General features: G+C 46.9%; 1 protein-coding gene across 1 annotated transcript in view; it reads left to right on the forward strand.

Moving 5' to 3' along the window:
• Window positions 1-19,749, forward strand: part of MYO16 (myosin XVI) — a 458,605-nt gene that overhangs the window by 346,055 nt on the left and 92,801 nt on the right. The window contains exon 27 of the mRNA XM_049647209.1: window positions 11,528-11,630. Coding sequence (XP_049503166.1) covers window positions 11,528-11,630 — 103 coding nt within the window. The remainder of the gene's footprint in view (window positions 1-11,527; window positions 11,631-19,749) is intronic.

A 19,749-nucleotide genomic window follows, 5' to 3' on the forward strand; every position in this document is an offset into this window, starting at 1 on the left:
TAATGTTAGAATTTATTACTGCTCATTTTTGATGACTCACCACAGGAATATCTGTTTTGGCTTTTATATAAGTATTGGTTGGCTGTATTTTAAAGTTAATACTTTCCATGCGGTATCAGCATACAATGGAATATTATTCAGCCTTAAAAGTGAAGGAAATTCCGCCATTTGTAACAACATGGATGAACCTGGAGGTTCATAGAAACACAAAAAGACAGATACTGTATGAGCTGACTTATATGTGGAATGCAAAATAAGTCAATGCATAGAAGCAGGAGCAGAATGGGGGCTGCCTGGGGCTGAGGGTGCGAGGAATAGGGAGGTGAAGGTCAAAGGGTACAAAGTTTCAGTTCTATAAGATGAATAGGTCCCAGAGATCTACTGTACATCATTGTGCCCGCAGATGACAACACTGTACTGTCTACTTAAAATTTTTCTAAGAGGATAGATCTTATATTACGTGTTCTTACCACAAATAAATAAACAAACAAATAAAACCAAAGAGGGCGGGAGGAACTTTCAGAGGCGATGGGTATGTTTATGGCATTGATCGTGGGGATGAGTTCACAGGTTTTCCTTTATTTCCAAACTCATCCAGTTCAATATATTAAATACATACAGCTTTTGTCAACCATACCTCAGCAAAGTGGTTTCTAAAAATATAACTATAGTTCACCCGTGAACATGCTCAGGGTGGGGGGTTATAGGCCTGGAACCCCCCTGCAGTTGAAAATCAGAGTATAACTTTCAACTCCCCAAAAACATAACCACTAGGACCCTTCTGTTGACTGGAAGCCTTGCTGACAACATGAACAGTTGATTAACACATATTTTGTACATTACATGTATTATATACTATATTCTTAGGATGAAGTAAGCCAGAGAAAAGAAAATGTTATTTAAAAAACCGTAAGGAAAGGGGTGCCTGGGTGGCTCAGTCGGTTAAGCATCCGACTTCAGCTCAGGTCACGATCTCACGGTCCGTGAGTTCGAGCCCCGTGTCGGGCTCTGGGCTGATGGCTCAGAGCCTGGAGCCTGCTTCCGATTCTGTGTCTCCCTCTCTCTCTGCCCCTCCCCCGTTCATGCTCTGTCTCTCTCTGTCTCAAAAATAAATAAACGTTAAAAAAAATTTAAAAAAAATAAATAAAAAACCGTAAGGAAGAGAACAAACATTTATGTGGTGTGTTGTAAAAAATCCACATAGAAGTGGATCCACTCAGTTCAAACCCATGTTGTTCTGGGTAATTGTGGTGCTCTCTGAAATTAACAAACGCAATTAGGTTCAGACACTGATCTCCAAATCATCATTCAAGCCTGTCACACGCTTTCAGAGCAGATATTTGAAAGAAAGTTTCATTACTATTGAAATAGTCAGATCTAGTTGCAGGACCAGACTGTTCCTGTGACGATCATACTACTTCTTCATGATCTGCTAACCAGTCATAACGACAATGACATTCTCCACAGCAGATTCATATGGTAGTAAGCACCTCAGTTCGATGTCCAAAATAGGCATAAACTTATTGAAATAATAAAACTGGCATCAGCTACTGATCTCCATAAAATGTTTCAGCCATTCCCAAGGAAAAGAATTGCCTTCTGTTTCGTAGGGAGAGAAAACACTGGAATAACAAACATTTCCAACAAATGACCTGCCTTGGTTTCGTGTCCCTACTCGGAAGGTAGGTGGTCAGACTGACCCTGGCGAATATTCGGTGAAGAAGCAAATTGCTTTAGAAATAGGATAATTTTACTTAAACCACATAGCTTGAAGAGGTCTCTCATTTAAAGGCTTGAACAACCAATGAACATCTGTTCTTTTCAGTTTAACTACACAAGCTGTTCTTGTACCTGATAAATACAAGCTCTGACTGAGCCAGTAAATTCTGCAAAGCCCAGAGGGGGAAAGACGCCAGCACATCAGTTTCAGTGTAGGCACTGGGGGCGCTCAGCCTCCTGGGCGTGTGTCACGAGAGCAGAAGCCGCAGGATCAGGTGGTTTGCCTGTGACCATTTATTTCAGCCCCTTTGCAACCTCAGTCCACCAGAAGGGCGCAGTCTTCAGGGTCCCCTGTGGTAGATGGCTCTGGAGTGCTGTGCGTGCCCGGATGGGGCCTGTGTGCAGGAAAATCCCAAGGGCTGTATCCGAAGCGAGTACAAACCTGGCTAAGGTAAATGTCACCGGCTGCGACGGCTGCGGGGGAAACGGAACGTGGTGTATGTTTCACACCGGGCCACTTCTAATGTAGTGTTTCCCTTTCATCCGTTTATTGAACACACAGAACGTTGTTACATCGCACAATTAAAATGAAACGGTGAGACCTGCTTTAAGTAAGAGGACTTGAGAGTATTGTCATGGAAATTCTTAGCAGATGCTCTGAATTCATTTTTTTTATCTGCCTAGCAGCACTGGCGAATCCCAGGAGCTGAGGTCGAGTTTAGCATTCTTTTTTATTACTCACCTCCATATTGTCTGGAGGGGAGAGCCCCCTGGCTTGATTACAGGGCATAAATGAGTGCCCTGGGATAAGGCCACGTCTCTGGGAGGGCGGTCTGCTTTGGCACGGGATGCTTTCCAGGACGAGGTGACAGAAGTGGATGGGTCTCGCCGTGGTCATTCACAGTCACCACCTTTGCCCCGCTGGCCAGCAATGCATCACACTAGTTCACACAGCAGCAGGTGTAGCAAAAACAAAAAACAAAAAACAAAAAAACCTTTGGTAGAACTCACAGCCTGAGAGCTGCAGTCAGCTTGGGGACTTGGGGGTGAAGGGGGGGACTCCATGGAAGCCTCTGGGCTGGTCCAGTAAACACTCAGGAATCCAGGACTCCCTCCCTCCTCCATGCTGCCCCCTCCCTCTTCCCAGGGTCTCTACCAGCAGTGGTGTAGAAGCCAGACGTTGCGTATGAATTTGCGGTGCTGTGTTTTAGGATTGTGACAGATAAGTGCCTCATCGTCATGGATGTGATGACATGAAAATAATAACATAATCGTGTTGTTAAAATAATAGTAACCGAAGCAACAGCCACCTGCGCAGTGAGTCGGGAGAGAGAGAACAACGTCTTGGAATTGAAGGGACTATAGCCTGAAGTCTTGCTTTTCCACGTCGTGTCCTATTAAAACTCCTCATTTATACATTATCCTGTACGATGGTCACCTTTGACCTTTCAAACTCAGAAACAAAAGGGGCATGTGTTTGCTTTTATCTCATCTCCCACAGAAACTTCGTGGAAGCCAGATTAGCCCTTAGCTCTGCTATAAACGAACTCTGAAGGTGTCCCGCAGCCTCTTTAAATGTCACCCTGGGGTTGTTGTGAGAATTCAGTGTTGGCGTGTGGTAACCTGTCATCACACCGGGAATTTATAGGCACTTTGTTAATCTCCCTGCCTCCCTCCCTCCGTCTCTCCCTCCCCGCTGCTCCATCTCCAATCCTGGAGAACCAGGCATGGGAGGGAGGGATGCCCCTAATCCTGCCAGCCAGAGCCAGGGTGGGTGTGGGGTGACGTCTGGGGGCAGCTCCTCCCATAGCCTCCCCACTCTTCCCAAGGACTTCATTCCTGGGGACTCTTGAGCCTGGAGGCACATGGGGATGTGAAATGCCACCATGCCTTTGAATGGTGTGCCCATGTTTCTAAAGGTGACAGTGGCCTCTTCACCATAACTTGGAAAGAAAAGGGAAGTCAGTCTTCACCAGTGGCATCAACAGGAGGCCCGGGATTGTCGTAGTGTCTTTTTCTCTTCATCAAGTCATATGCAGATCATGATGCGCACTGATAAGCCCAGAGTGGACCCCAGTAGATGTAAAAATAAGCTCAAGTCCAAATGCCCGGCCTGCACAATCCAAGAGACCCAATAGCTGTTGCCAAGCACAACTACTAACCCCTTCCTGTCCTTCTGGTAAATATACAGGAAGAGCCGTGGGTACTGAGGGGTGGAGATAGGTGACGGACGCACTGGGGCGCAGATCAGGCAGAGGGCACAGCAAGTGCAGAGAAATGTGGGAGGACCGGAAGCGTTGTGATAAGCCTTGACACAAAGGCCCTGAGAGGAGCTGGGAGAAGACAGAGTGATGGGCAGGTGCACGTGATAAAGGATCCGTTGGGGCTGCTGAGCAGGGCCCTTGCTGTACAGTCGTGTGAGCACAGGACAGACAGCTCAGGACGGACAGTGCAGGGGGGTGGGCAGAGCCTGGACAAGCCTGCGATGGGAGATAGGGCTATTAGACCCCAAGTCATGGGAAGGTGAGACAGAATGTGCCCGCTTAGGGAGCACCATACGTTTTTGTGTGAACGACGATTTTTAACAACTTTATCTATTTGCTTTCATGTGTTTTAGAGAGAGAGAGAGAGAGAGAAAAAAAAAGTGCTCCTCTTTGGTTGAAAAGCACCTCTGCAAACCCAGTCCCGGTCTGTCTCATTTTGCTCTCTGGTCTGCTCCCCCCACGCTGAGATAGATTTTATTTCTCCCCCAAGCCCGTTGCTAGGCAGCTGTTACACTCAACCCACCACTCAGCATTCTGAATGCTGGAAATTAGCCCCAAATAGCTAGAAAATCACCCCTCCGCACCTGCACTGTATTTGCTGTGAGAGCATGCATATGTAGAACAAAATGAACGGTCCCAGCAAGTGCGGGGAACAAGCAAAATGCATCCCTACGTAGCCACAGACAGAGCCACGCGTCTGGAGCACCTGCGAGGTGGAGTGCACTGTGGGGAAACATCAAGGGAGTGGTTCTAGAAGAAACCGCAACCCTTGTCCCATCAGAGCTAAAAATGAATGACCAAAATGATCTGGAGCAAAACAGCCGGACCCCAAAATAAGCATGAATAGGATGCAGGCTTTGTATATTTCTGTAAATGTTGCCTGCGAGCTCTGCTGTTCTTCCTTGCCCCCTGAGAAACAAAACGCCCAAGAAACTTCGCTTGGTTCTATTTCACCCTCAAGTTACTGACCTTTTCTTCTATTTTCGCTGCGAACCAGCACTTGTGTTCCCCCCGCCATCTGCTCATGTCTGGTACCCTCTCAGTCTTCTTCCGTGTCTCTGGCAGGGCCCCGGATTCCCCGGTCACCCACCCACACGCTTTCTCAGTGTTGACATGCTTTAACATTTACACTCTGACCGCAGTTCCAACTCTGCCTTCCCTGGGCTCCCCTGAAATTACTCGGCCCCAGGCTTGCTTCCTGCCCCTCCCCTCCCTCCTCTGCCCTTGCCAGCTGCCTCTTTCTACCAGCCTCCACTCCAGGGCTCCCAAAACACCCCGTTCCTCTCTCTGTGGATTATCCAGCCCATTCTTGAGGGATGAGGTTAATGGCGCTCCCCAAACGTTATTTTGTTGTTCCTGATTAAGTTAGTAAAATATGTCCATTAGTAGAAAATTTCATGAGGTCTTGAAATAACAAAACCACATCTTTTCTGATATATAATTTTGGCTCCAAACATCATGCTTTATATTGGAGCATAGGCAGTAATATGAGAACATTGCTTTGCCCGTCTTGTTAACCTATGCATTTCTTGGCAGAGTATCTTGTTCATAATAGGTGCTCAATAAATATTTGCTGAATAGAATTAAATATTTGGGGACCGAAACTTTCACAACAGAATTGTGCTTGGCAATGACGAGATGAAGTTGATATAAAGCAGACAATCAGTTTCAGAGAAATTGCACCTGAGGTGTTTGTTTGTTTGTTTGTTAAGCATTAGCTTTGATACACATACTTTGTATTTTTCTGAGGAAACAGTTCTAGGATTTCATGGTACCTTTCCTAAAGTAGTCAATTGAGAGTCACTACTTGGTTTAACCTGACCTCTGTGATCACTCTATAAGCTCTCTTTTGTCACCAGGTTCACAAGACATAGGATGTGAAAGTTCTCCTTAAATGGGGAAGGAACAATCACTTTGGAAAAGACAAGTAGATACCTCATTCCTGAGGGTTTGCTGTATGCCTCTAATTAGTTGGCTCTTGTCTGCCTCTCTGACTTCAGGGTATCCCTCTTAGAATACAGAGACCCCCCCGGTGAATACAACCTACTAGGTGGTTCTTCCACCGACGATTTTGGCAGGCATCGTGACGCCTGGTATTTTTTCGGTGTCACCCTGTGTCCGATGGTGCGAGTGTGTTGGGAGCCTCTTGTACTCGAATCCTTGAAGTAGAGAAAGCACTCAATGAATAGTGTGCAAGTTGGAGAATTTTTCGGTCACTGTGATAGAACTTGCCGTGAAACCCCACACTTGAATATTGACCATTCAGGCTATGGGCTGGCTAGAAGAAGGGACATCGAAGGTCAGCAGTCATGTTCCTGAGGCAAACGGGGCATTGAACACAGCTTTCGGCTGCAGGCGCACGGGCACAGGAGCACTCAGCACTGTGACGACCGTCGACTAGATGGTCAGCACCGTCCCCACCAGTCAGGCAGAGGGTCGTGACACATGAAACTGACAACAGCTGAACAACTGGCAGCCGGGAGGCAGTGGGCGTGTTTCGGGGTGTTGACTGAGGTTTGGTCCCCCCATCCTTTGTTCCAGAAGAATGCTTCTTGTGGTCCCCCTCGGGTGTGCTGACCAGCTCCTTCCTGTTTGTGCTATGTCGGACAGCTACTCTTGTCCGCCTGCTCCCCCGCTGTGGATGTCAGTTTCTTCCCCGAGTCTGGGTGGTCCGCTCCTCCCTTTGCACCCACATCCATCCATCAGGAACCCCTCCCGTGTCCCCCCACCCTAGACAGGGCTCACCCACTTCCTCCCACGTATGCTGCTTCCCTCCCGGGCTGTGAGAAGAGTCTCTAATTAGTCTCCCTGGCTCCCCCCCCTCCCAGGCCAGCAGCTTCAGTGACTTTTCCGGGGTCAAATGGCAGGACCCATCTGCCCAAACTGCCACTCCCCAGGGCTCTCAGAGTGCAAGCCAGAGTCCCCTACATGGTCGCATTCTTGCCTCTGTGAGCCTGTCTCCTGCACCTTTCCTCTATATGCTCTGCCCCAGCCATGTTCGCTGCCCTGGTGTTCCTTGAACAGACACATGCATGACCCCGTTCGGGGCATCTGGATTTGCTGCTTTGCCCCTCAACTTGGATTCCTCTTCCCCAGAGAGCTCCCCAGCTCACCGTCAGGTACTTGCTCTCTGTGAAACCTTTTCTGCCCCATTTTTCTCCATCTGTCTCATCATATCTGCCTTCCTTCCTCATGTATGTTTCTGTTCTTTCTTTCTCAGGAAATGTTGAGAATTTTCATCTGATTTGCTCCCTGCTGCGTTCCATGTCCAAATTTTGTATTCAGTCAATATTGCTGTTAGTATTGGTTGATTGACTGAATGAGCCCGAATGAATAAGCCCTGGGGCTTGGACTCTGGACTAGAATTAGATCCCTGTCATTCACCTCAACCTGAACCAGGAAGGACGAGACAAGAGTGGGTCATTTAGGAGACTGGACATTGGCCTCTTAGAGCCAACTGATTACCTCGGACCCAGGAAAGGTGCCAGCCTGAATACAGAGCTCTTCAGTGGGTCGAGGTGACCTTGCCTGGGACCACAGAGGCAGAGGAGGGTTTAGGGAATGGAAGTCCCAGCTCCATCACACCTGTGCTCAGGACTCATGCTCTGTCCCCGGGCTCATTATTACCACTTGGTCTCAGGTTGAAGTTTCTGTGAGATAGACCAGTGACACCACCTATAGATGACGCTCAACATTCCAAAAGACAAGATGTTTTTAATTACACTAAAATAGAGTACCTCGCCGTGTCTGAGATGACGTCTTTGTCTTTTCAGTCGAAATGTCAGAATTATACCATTTTAGGTGTCAAAAGAACAATAGAAAAGGAGGGGAGAAAAAGCACCCAGTGTAAGATCTTTGTTCTGACTTGTTAATACTGTATTCAGATACTTGAATTATGTCAATTCAGTTCTCAGCGATAATTAGCAGAGCTCCAGAATGAGACAATTGTAAGGGAATAAAAAGATAATTTGAGTGATTTCATTTCATTGTGTGACTCTGGCTAAATGGTAGGGACGTGCCGGCTTTCCTGAGTGCTTGAATGGGTCTGTATTTCATTATGAGCTCGAGTTTACCATCAAAGAGGCCCAGTCACCCAAAGGTCAGAGAAACGAGAGTTCTCGTCTCTGGGTGTGAAGTGTGCTGCTGCTATGCCGGGGTCCATCTTTTCTGTCTCTTGTGCTCCAAGTTTCCACCCTAGAGCCCTCTGGGGCTGGGAGCTTGTAAGTTCCTGCCGAAAGTGTGGCAGTGGCAGCAGAGGGACTGCTCTGGAGTCGTGCTGCCCTGGGTTCAGATCCCCGCTCAGCCATGGTTACCACCTCTGTCAGTGTCCTGGGGCTGTCGTGACAAAGTTCCACAAACCAGGTGGCTAAAGCAGCAGAAATCCATTCTCTCGCAGTTCCTGAGGCCAGGAAGTCCCACATTAAGGTGTCAGCAGGGCAATGCCCTTCTGAGACTTTGAGTGGAATCCTTCCTGGCCTCTTTCCAGCTGCCGGTACGGTCGGCAACCCTTAGCGCTCTTGGCTTGTAGCCACATCCCCTCAACCTACGCCCCCTCGTCACACACGACCTTCTCCTTGCCTATCCCTGTCTTCACGTGGCATCCTCCTCTCTCTATCAGGACACCCGCCATATTGGATCCTGGCCCACCTTAACGACCTCATCCTAACCGTGTGACATCTGCAAAGACTCTATTTTCTTTTTATTTTTTTTTTAATTTTTAATGTTTATTTTTGAGAGAGAGAGGGAGAGAGAGAGAGAGAGAGAGAGTGAACCGGGGAGGAACAGAGAGAGAGAGGGAGACACAGAATCTGAAGCAGGCTCCAGGCTCTGAGCTGTCAGCACAGAGCCTGATGCGGGGCTTAAACTCATGAACTGTGAGCTGGTGACCTGAGCCAAAGTCTGACGCTTCACCGACTGAGCCACCCAGGCGCCCCGCAAAGACTCTATTTTCAAATAAAGTCACATCACCTTTTGGGGGGGCGCAGTTCAACCCATAAGATCATCTGTGTGAACCCAGGGGAGTGACTGGATTTCTGTGATCGTAGGCTTTCTCAGTGTCAAAAGATGACCATGCAGGCCTCCTGCCTCTGTGGGGAGTAAGAGAGGCAACATACGAAAAGCCCCCTGCTCTCTTTCCATGCAGGAGAAATGTCCCTTGCCACCCCCCATCCCCCAGCCCATGTTCTTGACCACTCATCATTATTTGTGCTTGGTGCATACAAAGGCAATTTAACACACGAGGGAATGCACAAAGATGGCCCATCCCCTGGGGAAGCTCGCACACTTTGAGGACACAACACACAGGGATTAGACTGAAGCTTTTATTTATTTGTTTATTTTAAGTTTTTTTTACTGTTTATTTTAGAGAGAGAGAGACAGAGCATGAGCAGGGGAGGGGCAGAGAGAGGGGGAGACACAGAATCCAAAGCAGGCTCCAGGCTCTGAGCTGTCAGCACAGAGCCCGACGCAGGGCTCGAACCCACGAACCATGAGACCATGACCTGAGCTGAAGCCGGACACTTCCCTGACTGAGCCACCCGGGCGCCCCTAGACTGATGCTTTAAATGCAGTATAGAATTTCTGCCGCGTCCTGAAAACACACGCAGGCAGACCCAAGAGGGGGGATTACCAGTGAGATGGCTGCCCAAGGGTCTCCTAGCAACTCCCTGCAGAGTTAGAACCCGAGGCTGTGTTTAGTCTCCCCTCCAGTTTGTCTCCTGTTAAGACACATCGTGTGGGTCATCACATCTGTCGCTTTTGACCCGTTCAGACTGGGTGCGACGTAACCCATGTTTGCTCACTGCTGTGCAGGCGACATACCCCAGCACGTGGAGAGATGGCCATCCCTTTTAGAGGGTCTCCCCCGCTACCTGCCTCACACTTGACTGCCAATCCCGGCCCTCCCCACACATACCTCATTTTACCCGTTTTCTCTGTTCTGTTCTACCCTGGAGGTACCTTGTCTCTTCTGCAGCAACCACACTATGACCAGTAAAAGAAAAACAAAACAAAACAAAAATGGTCGACTTCTTCCACAGACCATTTCAGTGCATTCAGTGGGATCAAAATGATGTGCGAGATTTTTCATATCCTTGCCTCTGGCACTACGATTTTTACGTTCCGTCTCTGTTACCCGCTATTTTTGCACCCTCCTGCACCGTGAGTTTGATGCACGAGCAAAAATCTGTATTACGAGAAGGAAGGGTTGTTGCTGATGTTGATGTATTTATTTTGTCTGACGCATGGCTACCACCCAGGGCAACCAGTATAACTCTGTTTTCAGTGACAGTGCTAAGGATGTAAGAAAGGAATTAAATGTCTGCTACCAAAAAATCCAAACTAGGTATGGTTTCTCAGTGTGCGTTCCACACGAGCGAGCCCCGCCGTGACTGCAGCATTGCCCCCGTGATGCAGGGCACCTCCCTGCGCCGAAGCACCTGCAGACAGAAAGATGTGTGGGCCCCTCTGGTGTGGTGTCGGGGGCGGGGGGTGTGTGGGGGGCACGCCTCTCAGAGCTTGCTCGAGGGCGCCCGGTGAATAAAGACCCCGGAGGCAAGGCACTTCCTTCCTCCGTTGCTCTAAGGAAACAAAGAACTCATTTTAGAAGTTGCCAGATTTGCTGCAACCAACTTTGATGGAAAGCTAAGACATTTTGCAGGAAATAACAGGGAACTTCCGTGATTTACCTCTTGGCGTTAAGTTCCCAGAGCAGCTCGACACGGGAATCGTAAACCCACGCAACTAGATGCAGTTACGCCAATCCTTGCCTATTTCTTCCTCCTCTTCCTCCCCCTCCATCTTCCCTTAATACAGTTTTACTTACACATCAGGTTAGATACCCTGCATGCAACGGAAATTTCATATAGATTTTTTAAGTGGCTTATGTAATTTTGAAAGGCATTTTAAAAAAATCCATAGAAAAGCATTATGTTGCCATGGATTTCGGCTAGGGAATGACAGCCAGTGATTCAGAGGAAGCTGCAAATAAATAAATAAGTAAATAAATAAATAAATAAATATCCTTCTAGAAGATGGAAAGTGCTCGATATGTAGTAAGTGGGGAAAGAGCTTCTCTACCTCTCGCTGAGATAAAACTTCTGGAGGTTTTGATATTCCTTTCTTACGGATTCCAACTACATCTAGATTCGCTTTCAAATGGGGATAAAGAATTCTGAGATTTCTTAAAAGGTATGTTTTTAAGAGCATTCTAACTATTTCAGTGAAAACCATTCATTTTCTCTCTCTCCAATTTTCTCTTGTTAAGTGGTTTTCATCCACCCTTGATCATAGTGTTGAGCACACATTAAAGGATTGAAATACATATTTGGCTCATTTTAAAACTCATTCTCCACGCAACAGATGAGGGTTATTTCACGGTTGTACAGTGTTACGTGCACGGCGGACGGAGATTTGGGGACTCGTAGGGTAAAGTAAGAACCGGGGAGAATTTAAGAAACAGTGTGACAAAGACAATCCTGTTGAACAGAAGCACTTGCTTGACGAACTCAGTCATGGCTCTCAGTGTTCCTGCTGCTTTTTCACAGGTACAAGCCATTGGCCGACACGCTCCCGGTCGAGAAGAAACAGCTGTCTGCCGAGGAGAAATGTCGCCTTGTTCTCCAACAGTGTAAATTACAAGGCTGGCAGGTTAGTGACCAGCAAGCTACTAACGTCCCAGTTCAGGACTTTTAAATAAGGGAGCTGAGTCATTGTGGGAGCCACCGGTCTCAGTGGCATGAACTCTGATGTGTTTGGCAAGAGGGGACACTAAGCGTCTTCCCTGGAAACACATCACTCTTTCTGATTTACTGGTGTCAGCAACATGGCAACAAACAGGAGGGGAGCCAGCGGGCTCCTCTTGGGGGGGGGGTGCGTGGCGTGGGGTTCCTGAAGCCTCCTTGTTTGCCTATGTCTCGGGTGCAGCCTTGTCATTCAGGCTTCCTGAGGGATCAGAAAGAGAGCAGAAGTCAGAGAAGGCAGTTTGAGGACCTTGATTTCTCGGCTTCTGGTGGGTAGGTCATCCGCATTCTGCAGACCCACTTCCTGGCCCCTCTGGGGTCGTCCAGTGTCTGTTTACTGCTTCTCTTTGCTGCTTCTCAACTGCCACACACTGACAATGTCACTGTCCCTTCAACCTCGCTTCTTGGCAGAAGCTTCATACATAACTGGAAACGTTTAATTGTTTTCTGTGACCCTCTGAGTTGGCAGAGTCCCAGGGCACGGTGGGGACCCAGCCCCTCCTTCCAGAAGGGGGAACATTAGGGAGACAGAATAGCCCAGGAGGGGCTCCCCAGAAGCAGTGGGGCACGCTGTAAGGTATTAAACATCAGAATGCCATCCGTGACAAGTGTTGAGAACAGGAGGTTTGAAACTTAAAAGAATTGAGAAGGTCGTTGTGATGCAGGAGTAGGAAACAGAATAAAGCCCAAGACACCAGGAGTTCCTGGATGTTTCTAGCTATAAAACAACCAAAGGTTTGCATGGGCAGCAAAGATCATGGCAGCTAGCGGCTTTGGCAAAACCCAGCAATTACCAAAAAGCAGGCACAAGTCTCGTTTTTTTAAATGTGTTTTTTTTTTACATTTATTTATTTTTAAGAGACAGAGCGAGATAGAGTACAAGCAGGGGAGGGGCAGAGAGACAAGGAGACACAGAATCCGAAACAGGCTCCAGACTCCAAGCAAGTGTTCAGCACAGAGCCCGACATGGGGCTCGAACCCACGAACCGCGAGATCATGACCTGAGCTGAAGTCGGTCACCCAACTGAGCCCCCCAGGCGCCCGGACATAAATCTCATTTTTAAATAGTAGTGGGTCTGGGGGGCTCAGTTGCTTAAGATTCCAACTCTTGGTTTCAGCTCAGGACGTGATCTCATGGTTCGTGAATTCGAGCCCCGCACAGGGCTGTGTGCTGAGTGTGTGTAGCCTGCTTGGGATTCTCTCTCCCTCTCTCTGTCCCTCCCCTGCTCATGCTCACTGTCTCTCTCCTCAAAGTAAATAAATGAACTTAAAAAAAAAAAAAAAACAAAAAAACGTAGTGGAGCATTTCCAAGAGGCAACGTCAGATCGTGGACCAGGCCAAAGAGGAGGACCTTCTTTCAGATGGTTCAGAATTGCTAGATGTGTCCGGAAGCGCTCACTCTCCGGGACACAGGAGGAGCCCTGCTGGGCTGACGGAGGCGCACGCATCACCCGTGGCAAAGGACAAGGAGCCTAGAATTTGAGCATTCGTGAGTGATGACTTAACTGTACCACCCGGTCTCTTCCTTTATCATCGTCCTTTCCCTTTTCTTTGTCTTAAACTAATAATGGAGATGAACCTTAAATAGAGTCTGAAGGAGGCAGCACACACAGTCTGTAGTAGTCATGGACACACATCCGTGCCAGGAGACCGGATTAGAAAGGGAGCAAGGAGGAATCACTAACACAGGGGGTGTCTGCTCACCACGGTGGCACTGATCACAGGCACATCGACAGAAGATGTGGGCGCCCATGCGGAATTGTCCGACAGACTCAGGGATAACGGAGGTCGTTTCCGCTGAATCATTGCCGGCATCTTTAAGCTTAAGTACTTGGGTAGTAGTGGTTCAGGAATATGTCACTGAGATTTTCTGTATTTTTTTCCCTTCACAAACACTCGCAGATAAGTATAACGTGTTTTATTGGTGGCGAAAAGAAGCTGGGAGTCGTAGACAACAGGTGAGGGAATCCAGAACAGTTATTTTACCAGCAGATGGTAACCACGGTGGGTGACGAGCGCCGGTCCTCTGATATGCATGCGGAGAGCCTGGGGTGATGCGTGGCGGTGCCCGGGAGGCAGGTGGCTCACCTGGTGGCTCACCTGCAGCCACTGTTCCTCCTACACTCGTGCGTGTGCCGGGACTCTTGACATTGCAGCAGGGAGGCTCTTAAATCAGAGCTCATGTTGGGACTTTGGAAGAAGCGCATCCGAAGACAAAATGGGAATGGGTTCCCATCGCATCACACCGGTCTATTTTCCTCACTCTTTAACTCCCCAAAGGAGGCTAAAAATACAGGACGAAAAAATAAATGAATTCATTTATTCGCTGCATGCTTGCTTGTGTGTTCCATATTGAATCGTCCGGAAAGACCGCTTTCTTCAGCTTCTCCAAGATGGAAATTTTCGTATACTTTATACCAGAAGACCAATCTTTAACTCCCTTGCAATAAAGCACATTCATACTTCCCTTTCATGCTGGTCAGAGAGCAAAAGGGTTTTTAAACCATCGTTTATTCCTGACCTGGAAAGCCAGACTCCTCAGTTTCAGAAGCAAAGCATTGGTTTGAAATGTGTTGGTAGTTGCAGGAAGGGTTGGCCTGTCTCTCTTTCGGGTGGTTAATCAGGACAAATCGAATGAGGAGCTGTTGAAACAACAGTAAGTTCCTAATGGATGGCTGTTGTGTCCGTGGCACGGTTCCCAAATCGCTAAGAGTCACAGCGTATGTTTCTATTAAGAAGTCAGTGCTCATCGTTTGGCTGTGAATGGTTACCAGGAATTAATCGCCGTTCTTTTCCATAGTTTTAAAAGCAACGCTAGCAGACAACAGAGATCAGAGCCATCTTTTGCTGCGTGAAACTGCATAGAATATTCGCCAGAAATTCAATTCTCTTAACTAAAAATACGATGATCCCCTTATTGTCGCTCTGATTTGTCTTGGAGACATTGTGAGATTGCTTCTCCTTTACATTAACCAGACTCTGTGCAGGAAAGTCTCAGAGGCATCAGTAGGGGGCTTCTAGCTCCATTTTCTCCCATTGAACATTGGCTCCCACCCCCGGGACCACCTCCGTGGCGTGAACCCCAGCACCTCCTTCTGTTTCCGGTGCGGTGGACACATCTTCCTTTCGGAGCTGCTGGGTTTGTTCACCGATCCACGCGTGTTTATTCCCTATGTAGTTGGGGGTCTGGGATCAGTGCGTGAGGCATGGGAATTTTTAATGTTTCACACGCAATGATTCCTCCCATCCGCAGAATATGCTACAACTATTCAGAGCTTTGACTCCATTTGATCTAAACGTAGTAACAACTCCGAAGAACAACTGTACGCAGAAAAAGGAAAGTCAGCAGGGTGAACGGTAATGGCCTCGTGTGGGACACGAGGAAGTAGAGTCTTGAGGGTCAACATACTCATCAGGGCATTCGGTGCGGTTCGTGCTTAGTTTCAGTGGCAAGGCTGCTTTGCCGAGCCCAGCATCTAAGTATTGCTATGCTGTGTTCTTTCCACTGCATTGAACTCGATCTATATCTTTCAATGTAACCATCTGAAGCCCTTTTATTCAGATTAGAGAACTTGAAAGGCATAGATTATGCACCGTAGTGTGAGCTTTGATCAAAGGCACTTACAGATTCCTTTATTAGTCTCAGCAGATTGTTTCTTGCGGTTCGTGTCTTTTTTATGTTGATCATTCACCTGGTAGATGAAGGAGAACCACACGGAGTGCGTCCCGTCGCGGGCCGATTCTGATCCCAATGTTTCTTACGCAAACCATCAGCCAGTGACCCTCAAGACCCGGTGCTTTTGGACTCTCGTTCCTAACTGCATCTTGGACAGAAAAGGAGAAGAAGGAGAAAGGGGAGAGAAAGAAAAGAAGTGGAAGATGGAGAAGGACTGGAATCAAGAGAGAACTCTCAGGAAGGGTGTGACTCTAATCAGTCCCGGCTCTGAGCTGAGACCTGGCTGCTGCGCTGGCCATTCCCTGGGTGGTCCCGGGGGGCAGATGCTTGTGGGTGATGGTCCTGGAGATGGGCGTCAGGGTAACACTGGTTTCCAGTTCACGACTGGAGCAGAGCAAAGGCAGTCTGGGAACGGTCATAATAAGCCATTTTGGTAAATCTACCCAGTTTGTAGTTGGCTGGGCCATATATTAACTTCCCAGCATTCTGCACCTCTCCGTGACATTTGCTTTCTCTTCTCTGCTTTCGTCTTGCCCCTCAGGCCGCACACCTTCTATGGGGTTGCTGACTGCGTCTCCATCAGAAGGGATGCTGAGTCTGCCCCCGCGTCCCCGCCACACGATGAAGGAGCGGGCACGGGGTAGATATCCACGCCTTTGCGCGTGGCCAGCGGATGAGTCCTTGTCCATAAGAAGTGGCCAAACCATAAGATATATCTTATACAGATGCCACAGATGTGCAAGAGTTTTTACAATCCGGAATAATTCACAACCCAAACCTGACAATGGTCATATCTAGGGAGTTGTTTTGAGACGATGGCCAAGTAGAATTTTAGCTTGGATCTATGATTAGAAGATCAGTATGTTCATAAAGTCCTTCTGTAATTAAAAAGTATTTTTCAAACGGGTTGCCACCTCATAAATACAATTTAAGTAGAATAATGCATAGGGCCAAATTAATGATTTTAAGCATTTATGAAAACATGTAGTCCCATTGACCATGTTTTGCTCTAAAGCGTTTTGGCCTTGAAACAAAAAATGACCTATTGTGTATGTTACATCACTGGCCCTCACGCCAGCCTTCTTTCCCATGACTCCAAGCAGTAACCACGAGTTTTGACAAACTCATTCATGATCCTATTCTCTCAACATCGTCAACATCGCCGCTTTCACGTAAGGTGCTTTTATTTTGAACAAAAGGGAAGAAAACTCAGGATATAGCATTGGCCGCAAAGGAGTCCTCCTTGCTCGCGGTTTCTTGGCCCTGTTTCCAGTTAAATGATATGTTTGAAAAACATGGTGGACCAGTCAGAGGTTGATCCACATTTCATGGCAGAATTTAAGTCAGTTGTTTAAGGGGGAATATGGAGGGTTCTTGAGCTAATCTGAGCAGACTCACTATGGCCCACTTCCAGTAGTGTTTTCTGTGTCTCACCAGATGTATTTTTCCTTATGAAACAGAGTCTTCAGATTACTTCATTTGTGGGGGGGAAAATACAGATAGTTTGAATTAAGTCATAGTTTGGAAACAAGTTAAACGAAGCCACTAGTTATTAACCTTCTGTTGTTTGTTTTTCAAAATTGTTCAGATATTTTCTCTATCCAAATAGATACAGTTTTAGTTCCGTCCTACTTTAAGGTGCCTTTGAAAATAATCCCTCCAAAACTCTGCATGTTTAATCAACTGCTTTCTGCCCTGATTTCCCCAAGCCATGCGACAGTGACTGGCAGGCACTCAGCCCCAATGCAGAACATGCTTGTTTTGCAATGTTATGTCATTTATGTAAAGTGAAAACTTTTGAAACTACTAATTCTAAGTGGAAAAATAAATGGTATAATCTGATTTTCACACATTTTATATGAATCAACTGGTTATAGGACGATTTTTTTCTGTGTAGTTATTTGAATGCTATATTCATTTTAAAGCCATCTGGTGGGATGACGAAGGGAGAAACAAATCTGTCAGAGTCGGTCCACGCGGCGCCAGGGGTGCTGCTTCAGAACACAGAAGCTCAGAGTGCAGGGGAAGTCAGCGCCGGGGACTGGCTGGCCCCCATGTAGGGGAGGCTTCCCAGAGAAGTGTCATTGTCCTTTCAAACGGATTTTGAAACTTTGGGGTGGGGGTAGCTTTGTGGACAGGCAAAGAAAAGAGTCCTGTGAGGTGAGGTTCCCTTTAAGCAGGTGCTCATGGTCACTGTGACTGGAAACTGTGGAAGGAGAAATTGAGACAGATTTTACATGGCCTCAGACATATTGAGGACGAGAAGTCAGACCCAGGAAGACTTCCGGTGGCTTATTCAAGATCCTACAGACAGAAAGTGAGCCACAAAATAAGAGCATCAGCTCCGTCCCAACTACCCAGATGAGATGATACTTGCTCGTTCTCCTGTGTGATGTGTGTACGTGTGTGTGCGCATGTACATGTCTGTGTGTGTGTGTGTGTGTGTGTGTGTGTGTATGAGAGAGAGCGAGAGGCACTGAGATTCTGAAAGAAGTCACAAAAGGCTGTCACAAAGGGCAAACCCCAAATCTTAACGAAATGCACTTTTCCTATTTGTGTGCGCTCACTAACCAAAAAAAATTACAGTAATTATGTTCTTTATCGTCATCTTCTAATGTAATTTTCAAGGAATGGCCTAGATTTCGTGGTGTGTCTTTGTAAAATATATGATCTTTGAAGGAGCCACTCTTAACGGTGCTGAGAATTGCAAGATTAACATTTTACCATAACATTAAATAAAATCAGTTGGATGAAGGATTTATTATTTCATTAATCTAAAATAGTACGGTAGAGAAAAGATAATAAAAGTAAAAGCAAGAAACTGTTAAAGTTTTAAGCACCTTCCACTTTTTTTTTTACATCTTCTAAGACAAGACAATGGTTTTGGAGCCCTTGGCTCTTATTAGCACAATAAATTAATGGTTTATAACCTTTGTTTTATTACTCAAGGAGCACTTCATAAATCAACTGTAAGTACAAGCCAGAAAATAGCCCATAAAATTATTCTTTCTCTCATATCCCTTCCCTTCCTCTAGAATTATTAATGTTGAAAATAATAAGCGTTAGGGATCCTAGTGTATCTCTTGGTACTGTGTGCATTATAAACTGGGAATTACTATATATATGCACATATATTTATTTCCCTTTTTCTCTTGTACTAAATACACACGCATACATATATACAGACACATTTTTGTTATGAAAGTAGTATTTATTTCTGATAAGAAACTTGAAAAATAGAGAAAATTAAAGAAGAAAGTACAGATCACCTGCAACTGAACTACCTAGAGATAACTGCCCCCAAATGTCTTCTGTGTCTTCACCGACTCAGTTTTTAAAAATAATATTACAAAATTGGATTCTCGGTCAGTGCCTCTTTCTCCTATTTCACTCTGAACTCCATTGAGGAAACATAGTATGTCTCTCTTTTTTCATGTATATCCTCAGGCACCGTGTGCATGTGTGTTTGTGGTTCACTGTTACATCCCCTACAGGGTCTGGCACAGAGTCGACACGGAACCGGTATTTGTCGACTGAATGAATGAACCTACTTACTGCGACATTCTGTCTTTGGAAATGAAGGCATCCACCATCAAGCCTTACTGACATGTGTGATAGTTTCTCCTTGGAAGTAATTTCATATTGTTCTCTCAACTTCTTTACACAAAAGACTAAGTCCAAAATCGGGCACTTAATAATTGCCAAGTGAGAGCTAGTTGTGCCTGTTCCTCACCCAGCTTTCATCTCCTGGAGACCAACCGAATTTCCTCTAGCTCAGGCTTCCTGGTTGGTCGAGTCAAGGAGCATTTATAGAGCACCACTGATGTCCCTGTAGTTGCATCAGGGTGATTATAAAGAAGGGGGTGTGCTGTAAAGAAGGACTGCGATATCCCTCTTCTGCGGGCTTACTGGCTAAGGGGGAACAACACTAAACTAACGAATAAGCACAGGCTGGGATCCACTCTGGGGGGGCAACCCGTGAGGACCCGGTATAGACAGGCCAGGTGTCATGAAGGGCATCTGTAAGAAGAACACTCGGGGGCTGAGATCTGAAGGCTGAGGAGCAGGAGGTAGGAGCGGGGCGGTGACAGAGGGTGCCGGCTGAGAGCTGCTGGGGCAGGTGACAGAGCCCCAGGAACAAGGAGACGAGGGGAGAGAACGGTGCATTGGGGCAGTGTTTTCTCAGCCTCCTTTGTTTCATTATTGCCGCCCTAGGGAGGAAAATGAATGTGAGTGACTGACGAATTTATTGCTGGGAAGGGTAGAAAATCGTAGCGATTACACTGGTTGGTGGCCCTCCAAAGCTCAGTCTTCCTGGACGGTAATTGACAACTGCTTGACAGCTTCTAA

The sequence above is a fragment of the Panthera uncia genome (genome assembly GCF_023721935.1).
Source record: "Panthera uncia isolate 11264 chromosome A1 unlocalized genomic scaffold, Puncia_PCG_1.0 HiC_scaffold_16, whole genome shotgun sequence".
Taxonomy (NCBI): Eukaryota; Metazoa; Chordata; class Mammalia; order Carnivora; family Felidae; genus Panthera; species Panthera uncia.